At 40.5% G+C, this 27,729-nt stretch overlaps 1 protein-coding gene across 2 annotated transcripts in view; it reads right to left on the bottom strand.

The window, feature by feature from the left end:
* PARP8 (poly(ADP-ribose) polymerase family member 8) overlaps positions 1-25,845 on the bottom strand; it is a 185,335-nt gene extending 159,490 nt beyond the window's left edge. For both annotated transcript variants that reach the window (XM_019930053.3, XM_019930054.3), the window contains exons 1-3: positions 25,278-25,845; positions 25,090-25,191; positions 24,084-24,138 (exon numbers count right to left, since the gene is read on the bottom strand). In XM_019930053.3, coding sequence (XP_019785612.1) covers positions 24,084-24,138; positions 25,090-25,191; positions 25,278-25,380 — 260 coding nt within the window. In that variant the 5' untranslated portion in view covers positions 25,381-25,845. The remainder of the gene's footprint in view (positions 1-24,083; positions 24,139-25,089; positions 25,192-25,277) is intronic.
* Between the last annotated feature and the right edge of the window lie 1,884 nt (positions 25,846-27,729).

Here is a 27,729-nt window from a genome sequence, read left to right as displayed (position 1 = left end):
AGTGAAGAGTTGCTACCTTTTGGTTACTGATTTTAATGAGGATTTTGATGGAATGTCATCTGGAAGAAGGTGGAGGAATAAGAGGTTTGAGGAGGGTGGAGAAGGGAGGTAGAGAAAGAGCAACTACTGTGGAAAACAGGAGACAGAGCTGAACAGGGAAGCAGACTGTACTGGTGTCTCACTCTTCAGTATTCTTTCAACAGCTGATGTAATACCTGGTATGTGAGGGCCCAGTTGAGGCTGGAGATCATACACTTAGGAACATTGTCACGTCTGAGTTTTTACCTGCAGAAATGTGAATCAGCCTAGGAGCGGAGTAGGTAGGTAGACAAATCTTAAATGTAGTTGAGCTAAATGGGTCCAACAGAAAGCTAAAAGGACAAGTTTAGAGGATACTACCAAATGGGTCTCTGAGACGATAGAACAGGCTAAAAGGGGAAGGAGTAAAATCAGGAAGAAGTTAACAAAGAAAGTAAATGGGCCATGAGATCAAAGGTCTCAAAGAAGTGGTAATAATAATGTGAGAACTGGAAAGAGCACATTGACAATGTCAGAGTGAGGTTATATGGGCTTAATATGCCACAGTTTAAGCAGGCTATTCCAACTTTCTTAATCTCTCTATTCGTCTACCTTCCTTAAGAAAGAAATGAAAGCCATCAAATGGGAATCCTTTTATCTACTTGCCATCTTACCTAAGAGCAGCTTTCTTAAGAGAGTTGCAGGAAGATGACCTCAGGGAAGGCCCAGTCTCCACCTAAGGCTAGAAACGGACAAGCCTCAGTGTGAGAGCGGCTAGAAGGATAAATAATGTTTCCAAAGTAATCTTCCAGTAGAAAGTGCCTGCAGTAATCCAGGTACAAGGTGAGACATATGCCTCATTTAGGAACTGTCTAGATCCATGAATTCCAAGAGACCATTCTCCAAGTAAGGTAGGCGAGGGAATGAGTTGGTCCCCTGCGACCTCCCCAAGTGTTCAGAAATTGCAACCTTTTCCAGTACAGAGAAGTATAGCAGGTGTAACACTGTTCACTGACATTCCTTTTGCCCCCTTTCACTGTAACCCTCATAGTTGGGCAGGACTACATCAGCGGTCCCCAACCTTTTTGGCACCAGGGACTGGTTTCGTGGAAGACAATTTTTCCATGGACTGGTGGTTGGGGGGACAGTTCAGGCAGTAATGCCAGCGACGGGGGAGCGGCGGACGAAGCTTTGCGCACTCGCCGCTCACCTTCTGCTGTGCAGCCCGGTTCCTAACAGGCCGTGGCCTGGTACCGGTCCGCGGCCTGGGGTTGGGGACCCCTGGTCTACATGACTGATGTGAGCCTGTGATACAGGAGAGCAAGTGCTGTGTGTCACGTCTGGACTGAGGTAATGAAAGGCCCATGTAGAATTCTCTAGCTTCTTTCTTTCCCTGAAATAGAGACACAGCAGGGTGTGTTTCCAGATAATGAGCACACAAGATAGAGGCCCTTCAGTCCTACTCCTTGAGTGATTATACGGAGCCCCCCACCAGCCAAAGACGGATGCAGACAGTAAGAGAGAACTAAGCCTTAGTAGCAATAGAATGAAGTGGCTTGGATTTCAGAGTTACTTAGTTACTGCAGCATAACTAGGCTATACTCACTAAACATAGAAAACGTCCATATTGGCCAAGAAAATCAAAAGCTGTGATTGCTGACAAGAGTGGATGGTGTGGAAAAATATTACAGAGAAGTCGGTTTAAAGGTTCAGGCAGCCCAGCCTCCTGGAAAATCACATCTCCGATCATTGGTGGACTAAAGTGTCTCTTCCTCGGAAGGCCAGAGGGTCAAGCGGCAGTTTAAGAGCCCCCAGGAACGATGTAGCATTCCCTGGAGAACTCAGCAAGAAAAATCATTCATATTTAAACACCTTCCCCCACCCTACCCCATTCCTTTGGCACAAACAAGGAAGTCATTGTGAATGACGATATTTGCCCAAGATCACCAAAGCGATCATTTTCCTGTTTGAGTGCCTTGAGCCACAGCTCAACCCATAATATACCAAGATGTTCTTAATTTTCTGAATTGACAAAGCTATATAATAAAAGGAGTAAAATAACATAATGACTCATCTCATACTTTCTTTCAGTAAAGAATTTAAATACTACTTGAAGAACACTTGAAGAGTCAAGCTAGAATTAATTTCTAGGCACTATATAAATATTAACTTAGAACTTTCATAATTAGATTTTATACAGAAATGAGAATTATGATTTTTATTTCCCATCGTTATTAAAGTATTAATACATAATTTATGTCACACATGTGAGTTTGAAACTACATCAATAATATAAATCCAAATGAACTGTAGAATATTATCCAAAACAATAAAATATTTACCAATCATTATCTCCACCATCTGCACTGGAAGGGCGTGGTTCATGATGACATATTCTGATCTATTTCCCAATGAATCTGTATTTCCTGTGAAGTCTCTTCTTCTGCAATGCCTACTCACCAGGGAACTCTGAGGTTCGTGGCAAAAATTATGATAGTGGGGGCTTCCCTGGTGGCACAGTGGTTGAGAGTCCACCTGCCAATGCAGGGGACACGGGTTCGTGCCTCGGTCCGGGAGGATCCCACATGCCGCAGAGCGGCTGGGCCCGTGAGCCATGGCCGCTGAGCCTGTGCGTCCGAAGCCTGTGCTCCGCAACGGGAGAGGCAGCAACGGTGAGAGGCCCGCGTACAGCAAGAAAAAAAAAAAAAAAAAAATTATGATAGTGGTTATAGAAGTCTGCCCCGAGCACACTCAAACCAAGGAGTGTATTTTGTTTGTCAGAGCTGTGTGTCAGAGTGAACTACTCTCACATGGCACAGTACAATTATTTGCTTAAGATAAATCCAATTGTTCTGTAGCTTTTCCAAGGCCAAACAGAAAAATACACTATGTAATGGAAATGGAAAAACTCTCTCTCTGGTGGACTTTGTGGTTGTCACGCCAACAACATCTATTCCTTTTTTCTTAGAAATGTTCCTACTGTCCATGACTATATCATATCTTCCGCAGGGTAGCTAATTTGAGGACATCTAATTTTACCCCCGACTCTAGCAATGGGACATGGAATGTAGGCCTAAAATAATCAGCTTCTGAAAGCATCTCCCCTGTTTGGATATGGGAAAGGAAAAACCACTGGAGTTGTCTGTAGCTATCCTGCAGTCCCTGGAGAAAGTGCTACATACTAGCTGACGTGGAAGGCAAGAGCCTACTTTTGGAAAGAAACCAAGTAGTTGGAGACATTGTTAAACTCTGAACTCATCAACCCAGAAAGTCAATTTATCACCAAATCCAGAATTAGACAACTAAGAAAATCCTCTTTTATTCCAGCCAATTGAGTTGGGTATTCCGTCATTCTCAAATGAAGGCATCCTGACATACACAAATGTCAAGACACACAGCTTGTGTGTGTTCCATGCTCTGAGAATGAGCTGCACATTCCAGAAATCCTGCTTCCTTCTCCGCATTCTCTAATCAACTACAAATAACACTTTAAACTAAATGCAAAAAAAATTAGAAATGCCGTAAAATCTGCACTTCTGTAAAAGGAGCTTACAGTCGAGAGCAATTGTTATAAGTGGGACAGCTGAAGCCACAGAGATGTTGAATGATTTGATCTTCATGGGAATGGAGCTACAGTAGAACCACAGGTCCCCTGATTGCCCTGCAAGCACACCACCTACATAGAGACTTCACCCGTATCCCGCTTCTGGGAAAGGAACAGGACTCCTGCAGGAATAGAAAAATATGCCATTTGTGACACTTACTAAACTCCCTGCTTTCAAAGTAGCCAAACTGAAAAGATCGTTTTTAAAAATCCATCTTAGAAATATGGAAGTCAAGTGAGCCCTGGAAATCACTCCTGACACTGGTTCCAAATAACATTAGGTTAGCCCCAAAATATCATCATAAGGTTTCTGATAGGTTCACGTAATTTAAGCAGAAGTTGGACGCTGGTTCTCTATCAAGACTACATTTAGGCATTTTATCATTTTTATAACATTACATAAGATGAAGAGAAATAGAGTGTATGAATATATATAAAACTTTAGCTTATCACTTATCATTATTCTTAATCCAGTATTTTTTCAGCCCAGTCCAGGACAGCGTTATTTGGCAGTGACAAAGGCTACTGATTCCAGCACTATTTTCCTTCTCCAAAAACACAAACCTAAACTGAGAAATAATCAAGGAGAGAAATTCTCCTCTTTTCTATACTAATTTAGGAAGGAGAGTCTTTATTTCTTCTCAAATGCAAAGGAGAGAACCAGGCACACGTTACAAATTTATCTACTTTCACTTGCTAAGACTGAAATGAACGATTAACATTTTCAGGCTGGTAGTCAAAATTGTTCACCCATTATTCAATGAACTTCAAGAACCAACGAGCTATAAAAGTCATCTAAGCTAGGAAACCTTCGCCAGCCTCTTTGGAAAATAGTGTGCATTTTTCTACTACAATAGATTACAAATGCTTATTGGAAATGTCTAAGTTTATGTCTTCGATAATTAACATATATTTTAATGCAAACTGTGGATTAATTTATGCTTCTTTAATGCTAATTAAAGAATATGAATATTAGAGACCCTCTTTTAAAATTCTACTTAATATTTTCACAAATAAGAACGCAAGATTAAAATCATCCTCAGTGTGGCATCTAAACTGATACCTATGTATTTTAATGGAAGAAGTAATGTGTAAGGGGTTTATTTTGGTTTCCTATTATAATTTGTGTTTATTTTTTTAGTAAGAAAAAATAGTTCATATAGCGCTGATTATAATATAAAACAAAATGAAGTTATGTTTTGCCTCTCTTACAGTAGAAGGTAGAGCAGTTCTAAATTTAGAAGAGAAAAATGAATTTATAAAGTAAAAATATGTGTCAGTGATGTTAGTCAAAGATCAGCTACTGCTCACACTGGCAACGTTATATCCCTGCACCATTACTCATATTATAATGGAAATTTTTAAAATAAAATATAAACACAATACATAATGAGGGCAGAAGTCACCCTAATTATTCATCTTTTTATTCCCAGTTACAGCACCTGGTATAGTGTCTTCATTGCAATTGATATTCAACAAATATTTGTAAAATGAATGAATAAGGAATGAATGATGAGAAAATAATAAATAGCTCCTCTGTCTCCTGGGAGTTCAATGCACTACTTTCTTTTAAATTTAATTAATCCTCAACGTCCTTGTAAAACAGCCAAAGGGAAAATGTATTTGCCTTACATCTGAAATTGATGGAATCCGTAAGAAGGGTCAAAACATCTTCCTCAAAGTAAATAAAGTGTTCACACTCTGGATAGGATCAGGGTATTTAAATCATTTCCTAGGTGGAAGGCTTTCAATTTGTTCCCCTGCTACATTAATCACAGGAACTCTCCTCAGTCTCTTCAGGATAAATCCTTGGGATCCCCGAGAATGCTGCGAATCCGTTCTCTTTACCGTTCATTCTGTTGCTTTGAAAGTTCCTTTTCACTACCTCCCCCTCCTAATCCACAAATTTCCAGGTCAGCCCTAATTTGAAGCATTCTCTCTTGCCTTCCCCAAATGTACGCACACTTACCAGACCATATGTTCCAGTGTTCAGGAACGAAAAACAAAGTCATCACACTTGTATATAAGAGATCAAGAAAAACAGTTTACCAACATTTCAAAGTACCATTAGTGTTCTCTATTCACCTCTGCTGATCCACAGCTAAGCAAGTAGTAGGATATAAATATATCCTATCTTCACTATTCATGAGGATATTACTTATGAATTAGAAGTCTGACACAACATTTACGTGACCTAATTTTGAAAATTTTAAATCGTATAAGGCCTCTAGGCTTAATTTTATAACGGCAAGATTAAAGGGACATAAGCAAGCATAGATTATGCTGTGGGACACTGGCAAGTTTTGTTTAACTTAAAACATCTGATATTAAAAATGCCAAATTTCTACATGTCTGCAGTAACGAGGTGTTCACATTGAATACCATTTCTGTACTTTCTCTCCAGCAAGTAGAATTTATATGAACACATGAACCGAAAATGTTAAGTGACTATAAATAAGCCCAAATGATTTCATTAAAATTAAGCTCAGCAAACTGTTACTTTCATATGCTTGGTAGAAAACCTTTCCATTCATATTCAAATGCAATGAACAATATATAAGCAAAGGGAAGTGGCATCGAATGTTATTCCCTGCTCTCGCTTGGTATGTATTCAATTATGCTTAGTTCAGATCTGGGTTTCTCTACTCAGAGAAGTAGAGAATGTACTGATACTTGGGAAAACAAGTTTTTAATGGCATAGCCTTGCCCAAACAGCAAAATTCCAACCATCTATCTATCCACTGCCATCTGCCAATATTACAAATGGTAATATGTGCAACATTTACACTGCTTTGTAGCCAAAGCTCTAAGTCAGAGGATATGAAACAATAATAGCCATGAGATTAAGCACAGAAGAAAACAAAACACACAAAATGGTTTTAAACCATCAAAAAATATGTCACAAGGCCGTGTCCTTATGTTCCCTCTGGTCCCTGCACAAAGTCTGTGCCATTTTTGACACAATTCTAACAAGCATGGTTATTTGGTTTCCGATCACACTGTATTACAAGTAAATTGAAAAAGAAGAATGGGGTGTGGGGAGACAGACGACAGAAAGTGGGAGATTCAAGACTGGAATGTTCCTCAACTGGGTAACTACAGGAATAGTTCCCCCTTAATGATCACACTACATAGTTTGCTTTTTTACTCATTAGTCCTTGAACTCACAGACTTGCAACTTCAGGTTGAAAGAAACTCTGTTCTGATTCTTGCGTCTCCTCCATAACTTCAAAACAAGGACTTTAATTTTACTTTAAATAAACTGCTTCACAAGTAGCTGAAATTGGAATTAAATTTTATATGAAGCTCTCAATCTGAATAATGAATCTGTAAACTTGCTGCTCTAGGTATCAAAGAGGAATATTCATCCTCCTTTTCAGGTGCCCAATGCTAATCCCTCTCATTTTAAGTAAACAGGATCTAAAAAATGCTTAGAAGTGACTATCCACATCCAGGATGATTAAATGACTTTTGCCTCATAGGTCAGTGATCCAACAGCCCTTAAAGAATAAATGAACTGGATTCAAAGCCAAACTCACTTACTTTTTAGCCAAAAAATATCATAGGTACTGGGAAAACAAATCTCAATTGCTCAACTGCATTTTACTGAAACCATTTTTTAAAATGAAACAAGAGTTATGTATGTCATTAAATTCCTGTCATTTAAAATTTCAAGAAAAAGTAATATTTTCTAATGGGATCGGATACATTTGATTCTTCTGTTCTTATATCTCTGGTAATATATATTCTTTTAAGTTGGAACTAAAACTCACTCATGCCCTATTAGTAGGGAAATTATCTATGCTATTAATTACTATCTATAATTACATAGATATTATCTATGTGAATTATTTTTTCAGAAAACTAGGGTCTATCTTTTTGATTCATGAAAAAAGATAAAACTCAGCATTTTATAAAATTTCAACCATTTGCAAAATTTCTAATACACTTAAGTTATTCATGTGCTTTTCGGTAGGGTATCAAAAATAATTTTTGCTTGTTTATTTGAACGGCAATGCACGGCTTTTATGAAAATCAGGCATGCCCTCAGGTCGTAACAAAGGACATAGGACTGATGGATTTGTGCCAAATACAGCAAGATTTTACTTTTTTATTTAAATATGATTTTGTAATTCTGTCCTCTTACCACATACATGGCTTCCAACATCACTTAGAAACTAACCCTTAGAAAGGGGAAGTCTGAGTTACTGGAATATGGAAGGCATATGAAAGTGAAACATACTTTATGAGACAGTGATGTTTTTCTTTACTGAGTGTGTTTCATCAATACACTTAAGCAAGTTTCAGGGGGAAAAAAATCAATTGATTTTTTTTGCCTATTGGTATTTCCTTTAGAAAAATCAATTTCCCCCGGTTTTAACTGTGACAATAGTTGCTCTTTAAAAACTGTAGATGTGTGCATGAAAAATACATATTGTAATAGACATGCACACAGAGGCAGAGAAGACAGTGACTGGAGGAGCAGTAAGAACACAGATGGTTTGCAAATGACCTCTATGTTCATTCACCCCTCCCGTTTCCCACCTTGCCTGGTGTAGCAGCTCCAATAGCCTTGAGAGTCACTGTCAAAAAAGAAAACGCATAGGCTATGTGAAGCAGGAGGGAGGGTGCTGTGAAAAATAAGAACGAGGGGCACTGATCCACGGTAATGGAAGAGGCAGAAGTAGTAAGCCTAGCCGTAAATATCTGGTCCCAAAATAGCCTCTCTCACAAAATCTGAAGAGCTTTCCCTTCATTATATTGTTTCAAATTAATTTAACTTATCAGATACTTTAATTAAACATGTAAATGTTGAGGCAATCCAGGCTATCAGAATGTATAAAGTTATTCCAGTCACCTGTTCCAACAGCTTCTCTAGCATGTAAAGGACATGGAATAAATGAGAAATCTGCTTGGGACCAAAATGTGAGGGGTAATTTAGAAGCCGAAATTAGGAATTATTTGCCTATCTCATATACTTGCTCAGTAAGCCTTTGCTTGGTTATTGAATTTTCTTGATTATAAAACTCATGTTTTTAACTTGTCATCTCTAAAATATATATCAAAAGAAACTTCTTAAAAGTTGTGACATTTACCTACCAGTGTTAGCAAAAGTGATAGCTTAACCTCAACAGAGTATTTCACCTCATTTGATCGTCAGCTGCGTTGGAATCACCACTTGTCTGTTGCATAAAGCTATGATACAACCCTGAAATAAAAGATTTTTTTTTTTCCTACGGAGAGGGTCGTTACATGTCAGACAACGCAAGAAACGTCAGGAGGAACTGCCAAATGTACCAGAATAATATGAAGACTTTCTAAGGATGGGGGAGGCTGGTACAATAGGAGGGACCTGCCAAGAGAAGGGCTCTTATGGTGGCCTTAAAACACATTTTAGCTGATTTTCCAGAGAAACTACTTTTCACTAATACATAATTCAGTGAAAGAAAGGGAAAAACTACAAGGTTAAGCAAATAAGAAATGTAGACAAAGACCTATAATTGTTCAAAAATGTTTTTAAAAAAAGGAGGCCTAACTATTTTAAAGTTATAGGTGAAGATCAGGAACCCAGAACTTGGGGAAGGAAAATTAGTATCACTGGAATGCTGCGGTGACCTGATAGCAGCCACAAGTGAGTCTGAAGGATCTTTAGACTCTAAAAATGATGAAGGCTTAGACTTGGACCTCGTGACACTGAGGAAAAAAAAAAAAGAATAGCATGCAATTATACAAATGAACATATGCTATTGCTATCTTTTTAACATTTGTGTACACTTACTATAGTTTTTATTAGAAGTTGTTATTCAATGACAGTGCATCTTGCAAATTAATGCCTTTTTAAATCGAGAACATTTTGCATTTCCAAATCAATCAGAGCAATTGTCCTACCCAAAAAAGGTCATTTTCCGCCCTTATTCTGCTTGCTCCTGGGGCCCAGACTCCAGGAATTAGTCAGGCTAGTGCTATGAATAATTATATCAAGTATTGCCTTCTCTATTGTCCAGCACAAGTATTGTCCTGTGCAGGACACTGCAGAAAAGGATTAACTCAGGCCTTGGATGTTCAAACCCTGCACATTCCCAAGAAAGGTCTGTCTTTAAGACAGGTCCTTGGCCAGTTCCTAGGAAATGAGCTCTGAGCCCTTGGAATATTCTGCCTGATAAGGGTGTTTTTCTAGGCCTATGGTCTTGGATTTGCTCAGATAGTTGTGCTAACAACTGTGATTTATGGTAAACACCTGTTTTTTTTGTTCTGTGGCTGGAGTCTGAGTAGCTGAGGTCAGTCATAAAAGTGCAGTACGGCTGTGACTGACCCCTAATGAAAGCCCTGGACACCAAGGCTCGGGGAGCTTCCCTGGTTGGCAACACTCTGCATGTGTTATCACCAGTCACTGCAGGGAAGATGAAGTACGTCCATGTGACTCTACTGACCAGACACTTGGAAATTTGTGCCAGTGTCTCCTGGACTTTGCCCAATACGCCTTTGCCGTTTGCTGATTTTAATCTGTATTTTTTTGTTATGATAAAATATAACAGTGAGTTTAACAGCTTTCTGAGTCCTGTGATTCCTTCAGTCTTCAAGACCCCTTCCAAACATGTTCTCTAGTTCAATCCTGAAAACCCTGCAATATAACTACTGCCATTTCACAGACGACAGAATCCAGACTCAGAGAGGTTAAGCCACTTGACTGGTTGGTTAAAAGAATCTGAATCAATTCTGCTATACCGTGCTGTAATGTTACAGGCTATAAAGAACTGTTAAAATAATCTTATAAGTTAACCTACATTTGCAATATTTTCTTTGGAAAATATAAAATACAATTTCATTATCCTTGAAAATTATTTAGACTATAATGAATTTGTAAACACTGTCCAACTTACATTCATTAAGAATTTTATGTATGTCTGTGGTGGTTCTGAAAGCAGTAATATGGTACCGGCACTTTTAAAAATTACATGATGTTCCTTGCCTACTTATCCCTCCACCCTAAAAAAATTTTTTCAGGGTAATTCTCAGTGCTTCCCATCTTTGAAAACCATATGGGGATGTGTGTGTGTGAGGGAAAGAAATAGATACATTATTTTCTTAACATGTACAAGTGTACTTCAGAACGTTATCTTTGTATGTTGAGGGGAGAAGCTTAAAATGCACTGTCATTTCAATGTTTTGCAGGTTTGTGCGTATGCGTGTGTGTACAAGAGAGAAATATTTCAAATATATTTTATGCTTAAGTTCAGTATTCAGCCACAGAAATATCTGATAGCACGAAGTCCTACTTGGTTTTATTTGAGAAGTGCACTGGCATTACTAAATATTGTGTTTCCGTGGTGACTAAAATTCTGGAGGCATAGAATTTTTGTATAGTTACTGATATTTCTTGGAATATGAAACACTTATTGTTTAGTACAGTTTTATGATCTGTATTTGAATAATACTTATAAATTTCTAATTTAAAATTGTGATTTTTCTTTTACATAATTAGCTAAATGCTAAAACCATAATACAGATTACCCATTTTAGTTTTGTGCCAAGACACTCTTATTTAATAAAACAAAATAGCTAATGTTATACTTTCCTGATTTAAATTTATATGCCTGTGTAATGTGAAAAGAAATCCTGAAACTTTTTTTTTTTACATCTTTATTGGAGTATAATTGCTTTACAATGGTGTGTTAGTTTCTGCTTTATAACAAAGTGAATCAGTTATACATATACATATGTTCCCATATCTCCTCCCTCCTGCATCTCCCTCCCTCCCACCCTCCCTATCCCACCCCTCCAGGTGGTCACAAAGCACTGAGCTGATCTCCCTGTGCCATGCGGCTGCTTCCCACTAGCTATCTACCTTACGTTTGGTAGTGTATATATGTCCATGCCACTCTCTCGCCTTGTCACAGCTTACCCTTCCCCCTCCCCAAATCCTCAAGTCCATTCTCTAGTAGGTCTGTCTCTTTATTCCTGTCTTACCCCTAGGTTCTTCATGACATTTTTTTTTCTTAAATTCCATATATATGTGTTAGCATACGGTACCTGTCTCTCTCTGACTTACTTCACTCTGTATGACAGACTCCAGGTCCATCCACCTCATTACAAATAGCTCAATTTTGTTTCTTTCTATGCCTGAGTAATATTCCATTGTATATATGTGCCACATCTTCTTTATCCATTCATCCAATGATGGACACTTAGGTTGTTTCCATCTCCGGGCTATTGTAAATAGAGCTGCAATGAACATTTTGGTACATGACTCTTTTTGAATTATGGTTTTCTCAGGGTATATGCCCAGTAGTGGGACTGCTGGGTCATGTGGTAGTTCTATTTGTAGTTTTTTAAGGAACCTCCATACTGTTCTCCATAGTGGCTGTACCAATTCACATTCCCACCAGCAGTGCAAGAGGGTTCCCTTTTCTCCACACCCTCTCCAGCATTTATTGTTTCTAGATTTTTTGATGATGGCCATTCTGACTGGTGTGAGATGATATCTCATTGTAGTTTTGATTTGCATTTCTCTAATGATTAATGATGTTGAGCATTCTTTCATGTGTTTGTTGGCAGTCCATATATCTTCTTTGGAGAAATGTTTATTTAGGTCTTCTGCCCATTTTTGGATTGGGTTGTTTGTTTTTTTGTTATTGAGCTGCATGAGCTGCTTATAAATTTTGGAGATTAATCCTTTGTCAGTTGCTTCATTTGCAAATATTTTCTCCCATTCTGAGGGTTGTCTTTTGGTCTTATTTATGGTTTCCTTTGCTGTGTAAAAGCTTTTAAGTTTCATTAGGTCCCATTTGTTTATTTTTGTTTTTATTTCCATTTCTCTAGGAGGTGGGTCAAAAAGGATCTTGCTGTGATTTATGTCATAGAGTGTTCTGCCTATGTTTTCCTCTAAGACTTTGATAGTTTCTGGCCTTACATTTAGGTCTTTAATCCATTTTGAGCTTATTTTTGTGTATGGTGTTAGGGAGTGATCTAATCTCATACTTTTACATGTAGCTGTCCAATTTTCCCAGCATCACTTATTGAAGAAGCTGTCCTTTCTCCACTGTACATTCCTGCCTCCTTTATCAAAGATAAGGTGACCATATGTGCGTGGGTTTATCTCTGGGCTTTCTATCCTGTTCCATTGATCTATATTTCTGTTTTTGTGCCAGTACCATACTGTCTTGATTACTGTAGCTTTGTAGTATAGTCTGAAGTCAAGGAGCCTGATTCCTCCAGCTCTGTTTTTCGTTCTCAAGATTGCTTTGGCTATTCGGGGTCTTTTGTGTTTCCATACAAATTGTGAAATTTTTTGTTCTAGTTCTGTGAAAAATGCCAGTGGTAGTTTGATAGGGATTGCATTGAATCTGTGGATTGCTATCTATAGCTATGAATCTTAAGTTGGAAAAGCCTTGGCAAGCACCTGCCTCTTTTTTCTGGCTAATTTTTTAAATGGACTTTATCTTTTAGAGTGGTTTTAGGTTCACAGCAAAATTGAGCAGAATATAGAGATTTCCCGTTTGCTCCCTCTATCCTCCCCACAAGCATAGGCTCCCCTATCACCAACTTTCCCCACCAGGGGGATACATTTATTAATAATGATGAACCTACAGCGACACATCATTATCACCCAGAGTCTGTAGTTTACTTTAAGGTTCACTCTTGGTGTTGTACATTTTATGGATTTACACAAATGTGAAATGACATGTATCTACCATTATAGTATCACACAGAACAGTTTCAATACCCTAAAAATTCTCTGTTCTGCCTATTTAGCCCTTCTTCCCCTGTTAACCCCTGGCAACCACTGATCTTTTCACGGTCTCTGTAGTTGTGCCACTTCCAGAACTCACATAGTTGGAACCGCAGAATGTGTAGCCCTTCAGATCGGCTTCTTTTACTTAGCAACATGCATTTAAGGTTCCTCCATGTCTTTTCATGGCCTGATAGCTAGTTCCTTTTTAGTGCTGAAAAATATTCCACTATTGTCTGGATGTACCACAGTTGACTTATCCATCCACCAACATGAAGGACATGTTGGTGGCATCCAGGTTTGGGCAATTTTGAGTAAAACCGCTATAAACATCATGTGCAGGTTTCTGTGTGGACATTCAGTTTTCAACTCTTTTGTGTAACTACCAAGGAGTGTGATTGCTGGATCACAGGTAAGAGTAGGTTTAGTTTTATTGGAAAGTGCCCAAACTGTCTTCCAAAGTGACCGGACCTACACCTTGCCTCCCCGCCAGGAACTCCTGTTGCTCCACATCCCTGCCAGCATCTGGTGCTTCCAGTGTTCCGGAATTTGGCCATTCTAATAGCTGTGTAGTGTTAAGCACCTGAATTCTGATTTCAAAGTACCTTTGAAATGTAACATCTCCCAGAATATAACTCAAAGGCTGAAAATGTCAACATTTCTCTGTTTTGAAAAAATACCCCTTTAGGAAACTATTGCCCTAAGTAGATTTTTCCCCACCAATTACTTTTGGTTAGGAAGAATTTTGTACATATTGGACATCAAGGATTGAGAATACTGGACTTCCCTGATGGCGCAGTGGTTAAGAATCCGCCAGCCAATGCAGGGGACACGGGCTCGAGCCCTGGTTTGGGAAGATCCCACATGCCACGGAGCAACTAAGCCCTTGTGCCACAACTACTGAGCCTGAGCTCTAGAGCCCGCGAGCCACAGCTGCTGAGCCTGCCTGCCACAACTACTGAAGCCCACACGCCTAGAGCCCCATGCTCTGCAACGAGAAGCCACTGCAGTGAGAAGCCCGGGCACCGCAAGGAAGAGTAGCCCCCTCTCGCCGCAACTTGAGAAAGCCCGCGCGCAGCAACGAAGACCCAATGCGGCCAAAAATAAATAGATAAATTTTTTATTTAAAAAAAAAAGAATTGAGAATACTGGAAATTTTAAATTAATGACATAGGAAGTCAACACAGAAAGCTCATATGAAATCAAACTAGTATAATTTCAAAAAATTAAGTCTAAAATCTTTCTTGACCAAAGTTTCATCAATGGGGGGTCAAATTCAGCCAAGAATATGTAACTCTGATTGAAATCGCTTAATCGAAATTTACTGAAATTACCATTCTAGGCTGGTTTTCTCATAAGGATGGACTGATCCAAAAAGAATCAAGAAAGAATGTGGCTTGCAGTGAATTATTCAAACTTCTTTCTTAGTTAGCTAAAAATGAATATGACCAATCACTAGAGAAATCATATCAAATTCTGTAGTAGTAATAAAGCAATGACTGCTTTTCAGCTGGAGGGCCTTTTTTTTTTTTGCTGCTGCATATCTAGCTGTGGTGCATTTTAATGAGAAAGGATGACTGCATCAGCTTTTATCCATGAAGCAGATTTTAGCCTTCTGCTTAGGTCTCCCGCATGCCAATATCGAAGACTTTGTTCTGAAGAAGATCAATGACACAAATACATGTAGATGGACACAATCACAAATTCACTGTTAAGATTTTGCACACTGACTTCCAAATAAGAAACCTAGAACTAAGCAGATCTCGGTACGTGTGAGGTTCCACTGGTTCTCCTGAATCACAAAAATGTTTGTATAGACAAAACATCAACTGTTAACATGCATCCTTTTAAATACAGACCTGACCCTGTGTCCCCAGGAGTGCACTGTAAAGCAGATGGTTCATCCTCTATTCATGTGTTACCAAAAGAAACGTGTGGCTGCCTGAAGTTTAACGACTGACACTGTCTAAAGAGGGAGTTTGCTTCCTGACTAATGTTGAAAACATTCTGAGAAATGCTGTAAAACTCCTTCAAGTAATTTTCTTATGTGGTCACTGGGAGGAAAATGAGTTTACAAAATAGATAACCACATTGATTTTTTAAATGTAATTTGTCAAAGAAATGAAACATTTAGATAAATTCTAGATTTGTCTCGCCACCAACTTCTCCCACAGTATATACTCCAACAAAGATGGCCCACTAAGAAGCTCTACTGCAGTTACAGTGGCAGAATTTAAGAGGACATAATGAATCCTTCTGCTACACAGAATCATTATCTCTAATACTTCTTTATGAAGCTGACTTCTAATCATGTGCCAAACAGGGTCCTGCTAACTTGGGTGCTTTGATAACGAAGAATAGTTGAGAACCCTCATCATAAGTGACTTCAATACAACTGAGGAGGGAGTGAGAGACCCAGAAAGATAAATCCTCATGTGGAAATGTTGGTGGCATGAAATGCCAAGTGCCTTTAACTGTCATGAAGCAAGGTCTGCAAAACTTACTTAAAATAAATTCTTCGGGGCTCAATGTGAATCGGCAATTTCCATTTATATTATACTGTTGTTTGCTCAAAAACTATTTTTAATGAATAAGACAGCGTTTACCAAAGTGTCTTCCACAAAATGACTCTCTCGAGATGTTCCAGATCTGTAATCAAATAAGTCTGAAAAACCCTGAATGCTTCATTCACCTCTTGGGTATGCATAACGCACACTAACATATAAAAGTCTCTAAAAAGACAACCATTAAAATTGTTCAATATTATTTAACTAATCATTTCCCAGGCATTATCTGGCCACATACCTAACATCTAATTAAACAGTTTGGGAAATACTATCACATAGCACTTAAGAAAAATATTACTATCATTTAAGAAATATTGGGAAATACTATATTCTGGGCACTCTGCTAAAATAGTTCTAGTCTTTAAACAGAGTACTGATTTCTTGTGTGTGACATTTTATTTGACTTATTGTTTCTTTTACACAGCTCTATCCTTAATAGTATTTTTGGTTTGTTGTTTTACAATTTGGCCTGAACTTTTTTCTGCACAGATGTGAAAGCCTAACGAATGTAAAGTAGTTCTATTAGTCTCTGGCTCAATTCTATACTTCAAATACAGTAAATAATCTACAAACGATTCTTGGATAATAACAACCTGTATTTGCTTTATAAACAAAGCGATGATGAAAATCCAAATAACTACAGCACTTCAGAGTTGGTTGACAAATCCTAAGAACATTTTCAGGACATTGGGAAGGTCTTTCCAACCTACATTTCAAAATGTTCAGAAAGAAACCATCTTGTTTGCTAATTTCGGTATAAGGAAAATTGATCTGACTGCACAAAGACTTAAGTGGATGTCTCCCTTTTAAATTTAACACTGGAAAATCTGCATCCTCCATTTAATACTGAGAAGGTGTCAGCCACAAACAGGATGTCACCGATATGCAAATAAGCTACACTTGAGACCTGCTGTTGTTGTTATTGTGTAATGGATTGGGACTAATCTATTTATAGCCTAATCCCACCCTCCTCAGATTTCATTTTGTCTTCTCAGTCTCACCTTGTTCCACTCAGGGCCTCACTCTATCCTCTTCTTGTATGTGAATACATTATACATTTTCATGGAGTTGCTACTTGGGGTCAAAGAAAGATTAAATGAACCAGTCTTCGTGATAATAAAAAACATGATCTTGATAGCCAAACCAAGAATATTAAGCAACACGTTACAATCGATAAACCTTGAACAGCTGCTATATATGCTTAATGCACTAAGTTAATACAAACTGCTGTTGAGTGGAGAGATGAGGTCAATAAACAAATAGTAGTGAGTCAGTGTTTAGAAGGCTGAGAAATATATGAATGGATGGGGAAGCTGGCTCTTGAAAGCCAAGAAGGGGGATTAAATTTGATACGGAATAAACTTTGGTTGCATTTGAAAGCTTCTGAGCATGTAAATGCTATGATTAAATTCATGCTTAAAGAATTCAAGTATAAATGAACTGGATTGGTGAGTAGCTGTTAATCAAGTATTTTAAAGCACTTGGTTAAAGTGATTGACCTAAGTCAAGGTGATCAGGGCCCAGACCAAGTGTAAACATGGGGAGGGATGAAGGTGCCAACCAAGATTGCAAAGGAAGAGCTGGTGGAGCTTAGGAGGCAAAGAGGATGGTGGGATACATGAAACCTGAGACCGTGGTTCCCCATGCCAGGCTCAATTGATGTGATACCGCCCAAGGAAGGGCTGGGAAGAGAAGCTTCTTTTAAGGAGGAAATGATGATTTGTTTCATGTGTTGGGTTGAAGTACCCAGCATTTAAGTGAGATGACTGAACAGAAAACCTAAAGTATGACACAGTAAAATAGGAATGACGAGGCTTATTAATAAAAACATATTCCTGATTAGTCTTTCCTGGGGGTACATGGAAGATAGGATTTCAGAAATTTAGAGAATGAAAAAAAGGAAGATTATATATCAATAACTTGATTAAAATTCCACACAAAGTCAGTGGCAGCTGTTTTAAAGCAATACTTATCTACTATAGCACAATATCCATCCAAAAGCCAACGTGTGCAGAGAATTACAAAATATCTTTAAGGCTGATGAAATTTCACTTTTATTCATTTTTTTCACCCAATGCTGCAGAAAGAAATGATGGGGAATTTAAATGGGTCGGCTGGATATCTGCATAAGGATTCCACAGCGAATGTACCTAAGTTTCCTACTATTAATGCTTAGCACTGGGCTTGGGCACTTCCCCTGCCAAGCAGTAGATTTTCATGGAATGCTATGGAAAGAGATGTCTGCCCCTGGCAGACATTCCACTAGCAATAGCAATCCCTTCCTAGGCTCAAACATTCCCTACTATTCTAGTCTTGCCAGTTCAATCAATGCCCCTTAAAACCTCACAAAAACACTGACTTACTCTGCAATATATCCCTATTCTGCTTCTTACTAACTCTGTTATTTAAACTACCCAAGCCTCAGTTTCTTTAGCTATAAAATGTAAAACAGCTGACAAAATTCCTACTGGTCTTCTCTGTTGCAAATACAGGATGTAAGGTAGGCAAAAAGCATAGCAGAGGTTATGCCCATAAATATGATTAGTAGTATTATTTTAATCCATGAAATAAATGGAGTTTAAATATGTTTTTACTATATAAGCTTCAATAACGTTACACTTGTATTAAATTGGTGGTTATTTTAGGTCAATGATTTTAAAACTCATTTACCAATGAAACGTTTTTCAAAGAAAATGTTATACGGAACAGAAAAGAGCTAGAGCAGCTGTGATTTACAAAGGGATGTGAAAGCCTGGCTCTCACACATTCAGCTTCCTTCACACTCCCTTCCACCGGTCACCCCAAACTTCTAAGGTAGGTTCCCAGGGCTCCAGGGCACACACTTTTTTAAAAAAAATCATCATTTTGAATAATAATTGGTATAACCAAAAATTATGGAAAACAAGTCCCCATTTCTAACAGGAGCATCCTAATTACTTAAAAAAAAAAAAGATCCTTCTTTTCATTCTGACACCTTCAGGGGCACTTGATGGTTTCAAAATAATTACATATTTCAAGATTTTAGAATGAGCATGTACTTCTTTCATAATGAAAACTGACGAATCTTTTCGAGATGATGGAATTACTTCTCCACCCTCGCAGTTCCCCAACTCCTGCACGCAGGTACATGCCTCCTCTCTAAGAAAATCAAAAGAAAACAAATGCACTTTGGCAATCAGATTTTCTCTTTCCATAGCATTCCATGAGTAAGGAATTATACACTGGGAGTCCAGGTGGGTTAGGGTCCCCAGAAGATGTGCTTGATCACCAGAGTGGTGTTGATTTTTTTAACTGAATTAAATACTTTTAGAAACCAAACTCTCCAGTGTACCAAAGTCCTTGTAACTCTCAATTATCCTAAGCAATTGCATTATCTGTCTCCTGAAAGCATTTGAACAGGGCAGAGAACGGGGCTTATAACTTGGGTAAGCAACTTCTGGATTCATAAGAAATTCCAGTCCAAGTGACGTCACCAGATTGGGGGCTTTTTGAACTATCTGAGTATCTCTACACCTGGTCATTTGGGTTAGGAAATTGTTTTTCACCTGCCAGAAGCCCTTTTAGCATTCATTTAGTGATTCATTCAACATCTACTTACTGAGAAAATATATAGTACTAGGCAGTGCACGAAGGGCTGGGCAAATTGCAATGAATAAGACAGACCCTGCCTCAGAGAGGCTTATGGCCAGACAGATGATCAAGTAAACAGTAGCTAACAATACAATGTGACATGATTTTAGAAACACCTAACAAAATCAAACAGGGTAGAGGATGCCAGGAAAGGCTTCTCAGAGGGGAATTTGGGTTAGCAAAGATCTCGACAAGGAAAGCTGACTAGGGTTGAGAGGTGGGAGGGTAGGATGTGGATGGGTGTGCAAAGGCCCAGGAGAAAGAGGAGGTAGCACGTCATTTGAGAGATTGTGGAGTACTACTGTTAGTGTCACACAAACAGTTATGTGGACAGAAACTCCTAAATGAGAAGAGTGCACTTCAAAGATGTCAATCTACCCATGACCACATGAAAAAGTGTCTATTCATACAGTACAGTTTGTACATTTACAGGCAACTCTGAACATTCCACTAAATACTAAATTTCTAATTTATTAATAAGTTCTAATATAAATTTTAGATTTCTTATCATGCACACTCCTTGACTGGAAAAATCCTAATTCAATAAACATTTCTTTATTTTCATATTCTTTCTAAAGGAAAGACATTCATGTCATATTCTTAGGTGAAAAACTCTTGAGGTCTCAAGAGTATAATACCGTCTTTGGATACATACATTTTATATGCATATAGACATAAAAATTCTGAAAGAATAAATTCTAATATGTTAATAGAAGATGGAGAAATCATGTTTTTTAAAATTTTCTTCTTTTTGGCTTATCTTTTTTCCTTTTTTTTTTTTTTTTTAACAATCTACACTTAAAACTTCAATTATATCTTCACAATACTTTTCTTGCTAAAAGCTCACAATCAGGGAATCCCACAGGGGTCCACGGCCAGGCTCATGTGGGGCTCTCTCCCTGCTCTCTTTGTTAACTCCTGGCCCCAGACACTCAGCCTGCTTCCCCAGCCTCTCAGTAGCTGTCACCACCCACTTTATCCCTTCTGTTTCTTCTACCACTAACTGCACAACTGACTGCAAGTGGGATGAAGGACCATAACCCCAAACCTTAGTGGTCTGAAAGGAGTTTACTGCCAACCAAAAAAGGAGAAAGAAGGAGGCAGGAGATCACAGCATGACAAAGTACAAGGAAGGAATGACTTTTGCATAAACTTACAAATTGTATACAGTTGAGGCTTCCGGTTTTATAGTTCTTAGCACACCCCTGAAATGGGGGGCAGCATTCGGTAGGAGCCTACAGCAGGCCCTGGAACACTGATGACTTTGGAGTTCTTCCAAAGAAGCCCAGGAGTCAGAAGCATTATAAGGACCATTGCTACAATGAGTCAATCTTGCCCTATGTATAACACAAGTTTTCAAGCATACGTAGATGGTATTACCAATTCTTTTTTTTTTTTTTTTTTTTTGCGGTACGCGGGCCTCTCACTGTTGTGGCCTCTCCCGTTGCGGAACACAGGCTCCGGACGCGCAGGCTCAGCGGCCATGGCTCACGGGCCCAGCCGCTCCGCGGCACGTGGGATCTTCCCAGACAGGGGCACGCATCAGCAGGCAGACTCTCAACCACTGCGCCACCAGGGAAGCCCATCAATTCTTAACATTTAACACTTTTCTCATTATTTCTCAATCAAATGACACTAACACTACAGCTCTCAAGTAAACATCTGCATAATATTTCTGATGTTCGAGTGTCTCAAAGAGGTCTCAAAGAGGTTGGGAACACTAGTGTAGAGGAAGGAGCACAGGTCTCAGAAGTGTGACATAACAGGGTTCATATGGCAGCTTCATCAGTAACTGAGTAAATCTGAGCATGTTTTCTAAACTCTCTGAGCCTCAGTTTGCAAATCCAGTCCAAAACTGAGGATAATAATAATTCCATGAACCTTCCCATGAGGGAGAACTAAGTGAACCCAGTCTTGCAGCTGACCGTCTGCTCCCCCTCAATCCTCACCTGAAGTCCACCCAGGTAGGAGAGCAAATGGCGAAAGGAACTCTGCCCCTCTCACAACCTCTGAATGACAGGCCAATTTACTAGGACAGCAGCCAGTCCTGTCACAGTGGCCTCTTGGCATTTCCTCTTATCCACAGAAACACAAATAAATTTACATTTAAAAAAAATTCTCAATATTATTTCTTTTTTTGAAGGGTAACATGTAAGATCAACTTTTGTCCTAGAACAAAGTGTAATTGTTCTTGGAGAGTGTCAGACACAAAAGAGCAGATTGTTTTATCTACAACTTGAATTGAAAATTATTCTTGAAATCATTTCTCAAAAATAAATGTTTTCAATGGTTTAGATGAAATGATAGTACAATATAATTCAAGATAAACATGTACTATCTCTCCATAAGACCCCCAACTTCCTTTAATCCGGAAATAAGTCTAGTTTTCCCGACATGACACTATTAATTGAATATTACAAGTTGATAAGCATATTAAATCAAAACAGAGGAGGATTATTTGATTTTTAAATGCCCGACTGACACACAGCAATGAGAAATACATAATAAATATCAGATTCTAATGTAGATAATGTAGTTCATGAAAACAATATTTTTTCTTTCGGAAAATTTATTTTCTGCCATTAGCTACAAACCCATAAAGGGATAATCATTAAGGGTACTATTATTACTGTACCAAAACAATCTTTTATATATTGGTTTATAGAACAAGCTTTTGGGAAGACAAAGCAATCACATCAACAATTCACAACACATCTTTGAAAAGCAGACTGTTCCACGTTAGATATGCAAGTTCCCCATTATTTAAATCAGGAACCAAAGGAAAAAACTATCTCTTAGTAGGATAACATAGAAAAGGAAACTTGTTCCTACAGTGAAAACTGACGTTATCTCAATTAGTTAATTATTCATCCCAACCTCCAGGCCTTGCTCCTGGAGGCATTCATACCTTCACCTCTTGCTGTGTGGACACTAGTTCAGTAATTTGCTGATAAACAATCTTAGTGCAGTATCTAACAGATCTTAGAGATTAAGTGTAAGGTTCACCCCCTCCTTGTGCAGATAAGTAAACTGTGGCCAAAACAACTCTACTATCTTATTGGAAATAGTAAAGCTAGTTAGTTAAAAAGCCTACCCAGGGCTTTCCCTTGTACAGACAAGTAAACTGAGGCCAAAACAACTCTACTATCTTATTGGAAATAGTAAAGCTAGTTAGTTAAAAAGCCTACCCAGGGCTTTCCCAGTCCGCACCTCTCATGAGATGAACCACAATTGTGAAACAGACAACTCAAGCAGGTATCAACCTGACTGCATGGGGAATGTTTTCAGTGGGCCACACAGCGTATTTTAACTCTTAAAACAACTCTAGAGATTATTAGTCATACACCAACATTCTCTGGATAGCAAGTGTAGGAGCAGCGTTAATTTAGTTGAATCTCTTCTAATTGATTCTTTTTATTCAAAAATGATGGTACTATAGGAAATTGAGAAATACTGTAATTTTATTCTCCCCCAATAAGTCCATATGTTATATTTTCAACCAGTAAATCAAATCAATATACCAATCCTGACACTTAGGTGTACTGTGCATATGGGAAACCTGAATAACTATTTCAATGAAAGCTTTTTTGAGATGTACATTGCAACACAGATCCTAAGCATTTTTAAGATTCGTAACAATTTCAAGCTTGTAAAAAATGTATTTACAGAAGAAAGCTTCTTTTGCAATTTATATGTTCATAAATGTTTCCATTAGCTAAGACATATTTTGGAATATGATCAAATGGTAGTGAATGTCAAGTCCGAACAGCAAGGTTAAAACTCTGACAGTTCTCATATGTGGCCACTGCTCTTTTAAACCACTGTGTCCCCAAAGGGCTAACAGGGAGAAAATTCTACCTCAACAAGTGAAGACAGCAAAGCATATTTTAACGATTACTTTTCATTTCATCTCTAATTCTTTAAACACAAAATTGGATTTGGGCTTCTTTCATACTGTTAACAACTTAGTATTAATATATGCACCTCTCATTCTTCCTCTTCAAGAAAGAAGTTATACACTCCAGCTACATATAACTCCCAAATTCTTTCCAACTATGAACACCAAAATAGGACTCCTTAAAAAAAAAAAAAAGCATGGAGAATTGGCACACTGCATGTTTATGTCAACCTTCAGAAAACATGGAAACGTGCAGCCCCAGCTCACCAGAAGAATCACCACATGTGATCAAACTATTCTGTGACATGTTATGTCTTATGCCCAGTATTCAGGTTTTGCACTCGCCTATGTCAACCCCTAAAGCCTCAAGAGCTAGCTACTACTGTAGAACAGCTTTAACACGAAGAGTGTGAGAGCTCTGTTCATAGCCCGTGGCGTGATCTTAGAAACACTTGAATCAAACATATTTCTTTCCCCTCTGCTATTTAAAATCGAGGGACCTCAGGCTTGGGACGTGGCTAAAAGACAACAAGAGAATAAGAATAAGAAGAAAAAATACCGGAACACGGAACACGCTAAGAACAAAGGAAACACAAGCCTGTGAACAGGAAATGAAGCAACTCTACACATAAGTACCTTTTGGGGCCGCCAACGTAGGTGAAAGTAAAGGTGGAGTCTGAGTATCTGAAATCTGAAACGAAAAGTCTTGTTAAAAGCTACCCCTGGAGTGGATTTTTAACCCCGGTCATGGCTCGGGCCCCCTATTTGATGGAGCCGAAGGGAAACCTGGCGGGGCGGGGCAGGGCGGGAGGCCAGAGCTGGAGAGCCCCTAGGTCCGCTCTCCGAGTGGTGCGGGAGGGGATGCCGCGCACCCCGTGCCGGGTGCCGCGGGAGGCCGCCCCCCGCAACAAGTGCCGGGTGCCATGGCAACGGCGGGAATTTCCCGGTCCGGACAGCCGGAAGCGGCCCCAGCCGAGGTCGCGGCTGCGAAAGCAAAATCCAGTCCCTCTCCCGGGGTAGCAAAATGGACGAAAGGCGACCCCCAGGCAGGGGCGGCGCGCGCCTCGGAACCTCGGGAATCCCTTTTCTTTCCGGGGCATCGCACTGCCAGTCGGAGGTACTAGAGGGAGCAGAAGGGGCGGGAGATCGGCCCAGCGCTGCCCCACGGGGGGCCTCGGTGCCGGGCGCAGCCGGCCACCGCCGCGCAGCGCAGCGGGCTCCATTCCCGGCAGCCGCCGCCGCTGCTCTGCCCATTGCGCAAACCCGGCGAGTCCAACCCGCTGCCTGGGTCGCTGCTGCTGAAACCCCGGAGGCGGGCTCGGACGCTCCGGGCGTTCACCGGGGACTAAAAATACAATGCAAGGCTCCCCCGCCTAGACCCCCGCTCGGGCCATCAGGGTTCTGCCCCCAAAGCTAGTGGCCGCCCCAGAGGGGGGAGGGGAGAAGGGGAGAGGCTGGCACCCCCTCCCCCTTTTGGCTCCCGCTCCCGCAGCTGTTGCCAAATGACCCCGGGAATGAGAACGTGCAACCCACCCCCTATCCCCAGCCACACACGTCGCGGCCAGAAAACTGGGAAAGGGGGTGACGGGCAGGCAGAGGAAGCTGGCGCTGGGTCCGAGGCTCTGGAAAGGCGAGAACTCACCTGCAAACAGGCAGTCCTTCTCAGCTCTGGACTTCTGGATCACGACGTCGATATCCTTCTGAATTCGCTCTTGCCTTGAACACATCCCCATTAAATAAATCCCTGGAAAAGAAGCAGCCGCTATTTCCACCCCACCCCACCCCCTCGCACGCTTCCAGCTTTCGTAAATATTCAGTTAAAAATGAAACCTCTGGCCGAGGCAGGGGCTGAAGGCGAAGTGGTTTCGGAAGTGATCCTGGGTGAGAGAGGAGGAGGTGGTGGAGGAGGAGGGGGGGGAGGTCGGCTTTGCATTCCCAGATGTGACCGCCCAGCTGCTGCTCGCCGCTGCTGGATTCCAATTTCTTCCCCTCCTCACAATGGATGATGATGACACAGAGTCTCACTTTCTCCCTCCCCCGCCCGGACCAAAGGCCGTGGGGGTCCGGGGGTCCCGGAGACGGCGAGAGAGCGATCGCCCGCGGGGCGGCGGGCGCCGGCGAGGGGCGAGCCCCGCTCCGCCTCACGCGCGCACACCCCTCGCGGCCCGCACGCCGGCCTTCCACACCCGCGCACACTCCCGCCCGGGGGCGCGGCGACCGTGCCGAGGCTGCTGCAGCGTCGCCCGCCGCAGACCCTCCCGCGCCCGCCGCGAAGTCACCCGGTCCCGGCCGCCGGGGCTCTGATAGTATCCGCCATCCGAGCGCAGGCTGGATTCCCCAGCCCGGCCGCCGCTCGCGCCGGGGGCTGGGAATGTCGGTAGTGAAGACTCCCTGGGGCTCCCAGCCCCTCCCCCCACCCCGCGCACCACCACTTTTATGAATTCGACTCCACTTTCGGAAGGAATTATGAGTCATATGGAAAACCCAAACCCGAGTGGCTGGGAGGGGGGAAGAAGGGAAAAGCAAAAGCGTTCAAAATGGAAAATAAATAAATAAAACGAACAAATCTTTCCTTGTTGCCACATCAGGCAAGATGGAAAAAGCCTTGAATTGCCTCCAGACGTACACCCTCCCGTGCCCTGACTGCCAGAGTCTTTTTCTCCCGGATGGAAGTAGTTCAGTCCCTTTGGAGCGCCGTTTAGGAAACACAGACCCTTTTGAGGGACTTCTACTTGCAGAGACTCACCAGTTCTTCCCTGCTCTGTGTTTCCGTCCATGAAAAATTGGCAGAATCATCTGGCACGTGCCAGGGTCTCCCTAAAGGATGGATATCTGTTTGGCTTGTTTTAAAAAGCCACTTTTTCGCCAATCAAGGGAAAGCTTCTACAATCCTGTTGTCTTGTTTAGAAATGAGATACTGCTCTGAGCCTCACTTTCTGTTCTGCCTAAGAACACCTTGGGCTGATGTAGCTGCCCTGCCTCTATACTGCCATATGCCCTAGGACAGGCCTCTAACAGCGCTTTGCTTGTTGATCTTTTCTCCACTGAGACTGCTTCCCTGAGCAGACCACGCCTCACTTGGTTCTGCATCCCCAGTGCCTAATACAGTGCCTGGAATATAGGAGCCAGGCTGAAATGTTGGCTGAATGCATGAATGGTCGTCCCTTCAACCTCTTTATGGATACTCCAGCTTCAGTCTGCTTCCTTATCAGTATAAGTACCCAAGAGTTGTCAAACTGGCTCAGACCCTTAATCTGTACAGTTCTAATACTGACAGTGACAATGTCTTTAGGAGAATTAGGAATGACCGTGATCCCTGATGGATTCTTAAGATTCTAGAGAGACAAAAGCAATGAGAAATTATATGCTCCAACTCCTCTATCTTGCAGAAAGAAAACACGAAATGATTTGTGGTACGCTCTGGAATACATCACATTCGTTGTGCATTATAGGAGGAAACATTCCTCTGCATTACCTGGACCACTGCAGTCTTTGATGTAGTAGAGGCACAGTCACGGTACATCTGCTCACATCCTTCCTGAAATGCTTCCTGACTAGGGCAGGACGGGTTCAAGTCCTTCCTGAATATGCTGCTTTGTGTAGGCCCCCTGGCTACCAAAAGCACTTTCTTCTCTTCCACATAACACTGGGTATCATGCGTACTTCCTCCTTCCATTCTGTACCCTAACGTCTCTAAAAACTTAAAATCTGTTAACTCACAAGAATTTATTTTATAGTTGTCTATCCATCAAGCTTGCATTCCCAAAGTAAATTTGAAATAGTTTTAAAGGTACCAAATGTTTTTGGTCTGGCTCACCTCCTGGCTTACCACTCACTCCATAAAATAGGCCTTGTGATTTGTCCTACATTTGATTTTTTCTTCAAGCTTCACAGGCTGCCCTGTTTTGGTTAAACAAAGCTAACCTCACTCTGTTCATGCCCTTAAGGTGTGATACGTTTAAATATTTTTAAATTTTAAGGGATAATAAAAAATTTAAAAACTAACTTTTCTATCTAGTATGCATTTCTACAAGATAAGTTTCTCTCATAAAAACTGCCAAGGCATCAATGTTCCTATGCTAGATCTTTATGGCATGATGCTTTCAAACTCTGCTCATAGCCAGCATCCCGTTTACCCTGACTCATCTCAGACTCCTATTTAAACATTTAGATTATCCGTGGTCTTATTAAAAACTTTATGTACCTTTGAGATGAGGAAGAGGTTATATCCCTGCCTTAAACACTTCTGTGCAAACACACACACTCGCATGCATTCAGGAAC

This window comes from Tursiops truncatus, chromosome 3 (assembly GCF_011762595.2).
Source record: "Tursiops truncatus isolate mTurTru1 chromosome 3, mTurTru1.mat.Y, whole genome shotgun sequence".
NCBI classification, from domain to species: Eukaryota; Metazoa; Chordata; class Mammalia; order Artiodactyla; family Delphinidae; genus Tursiops; species Tursiops truncatus.
The sequence above is the reverse complement of the archived record's forward strand: the minus strand, read 5'-3'. Positions and strand labels throughout refer to the sequence as shown.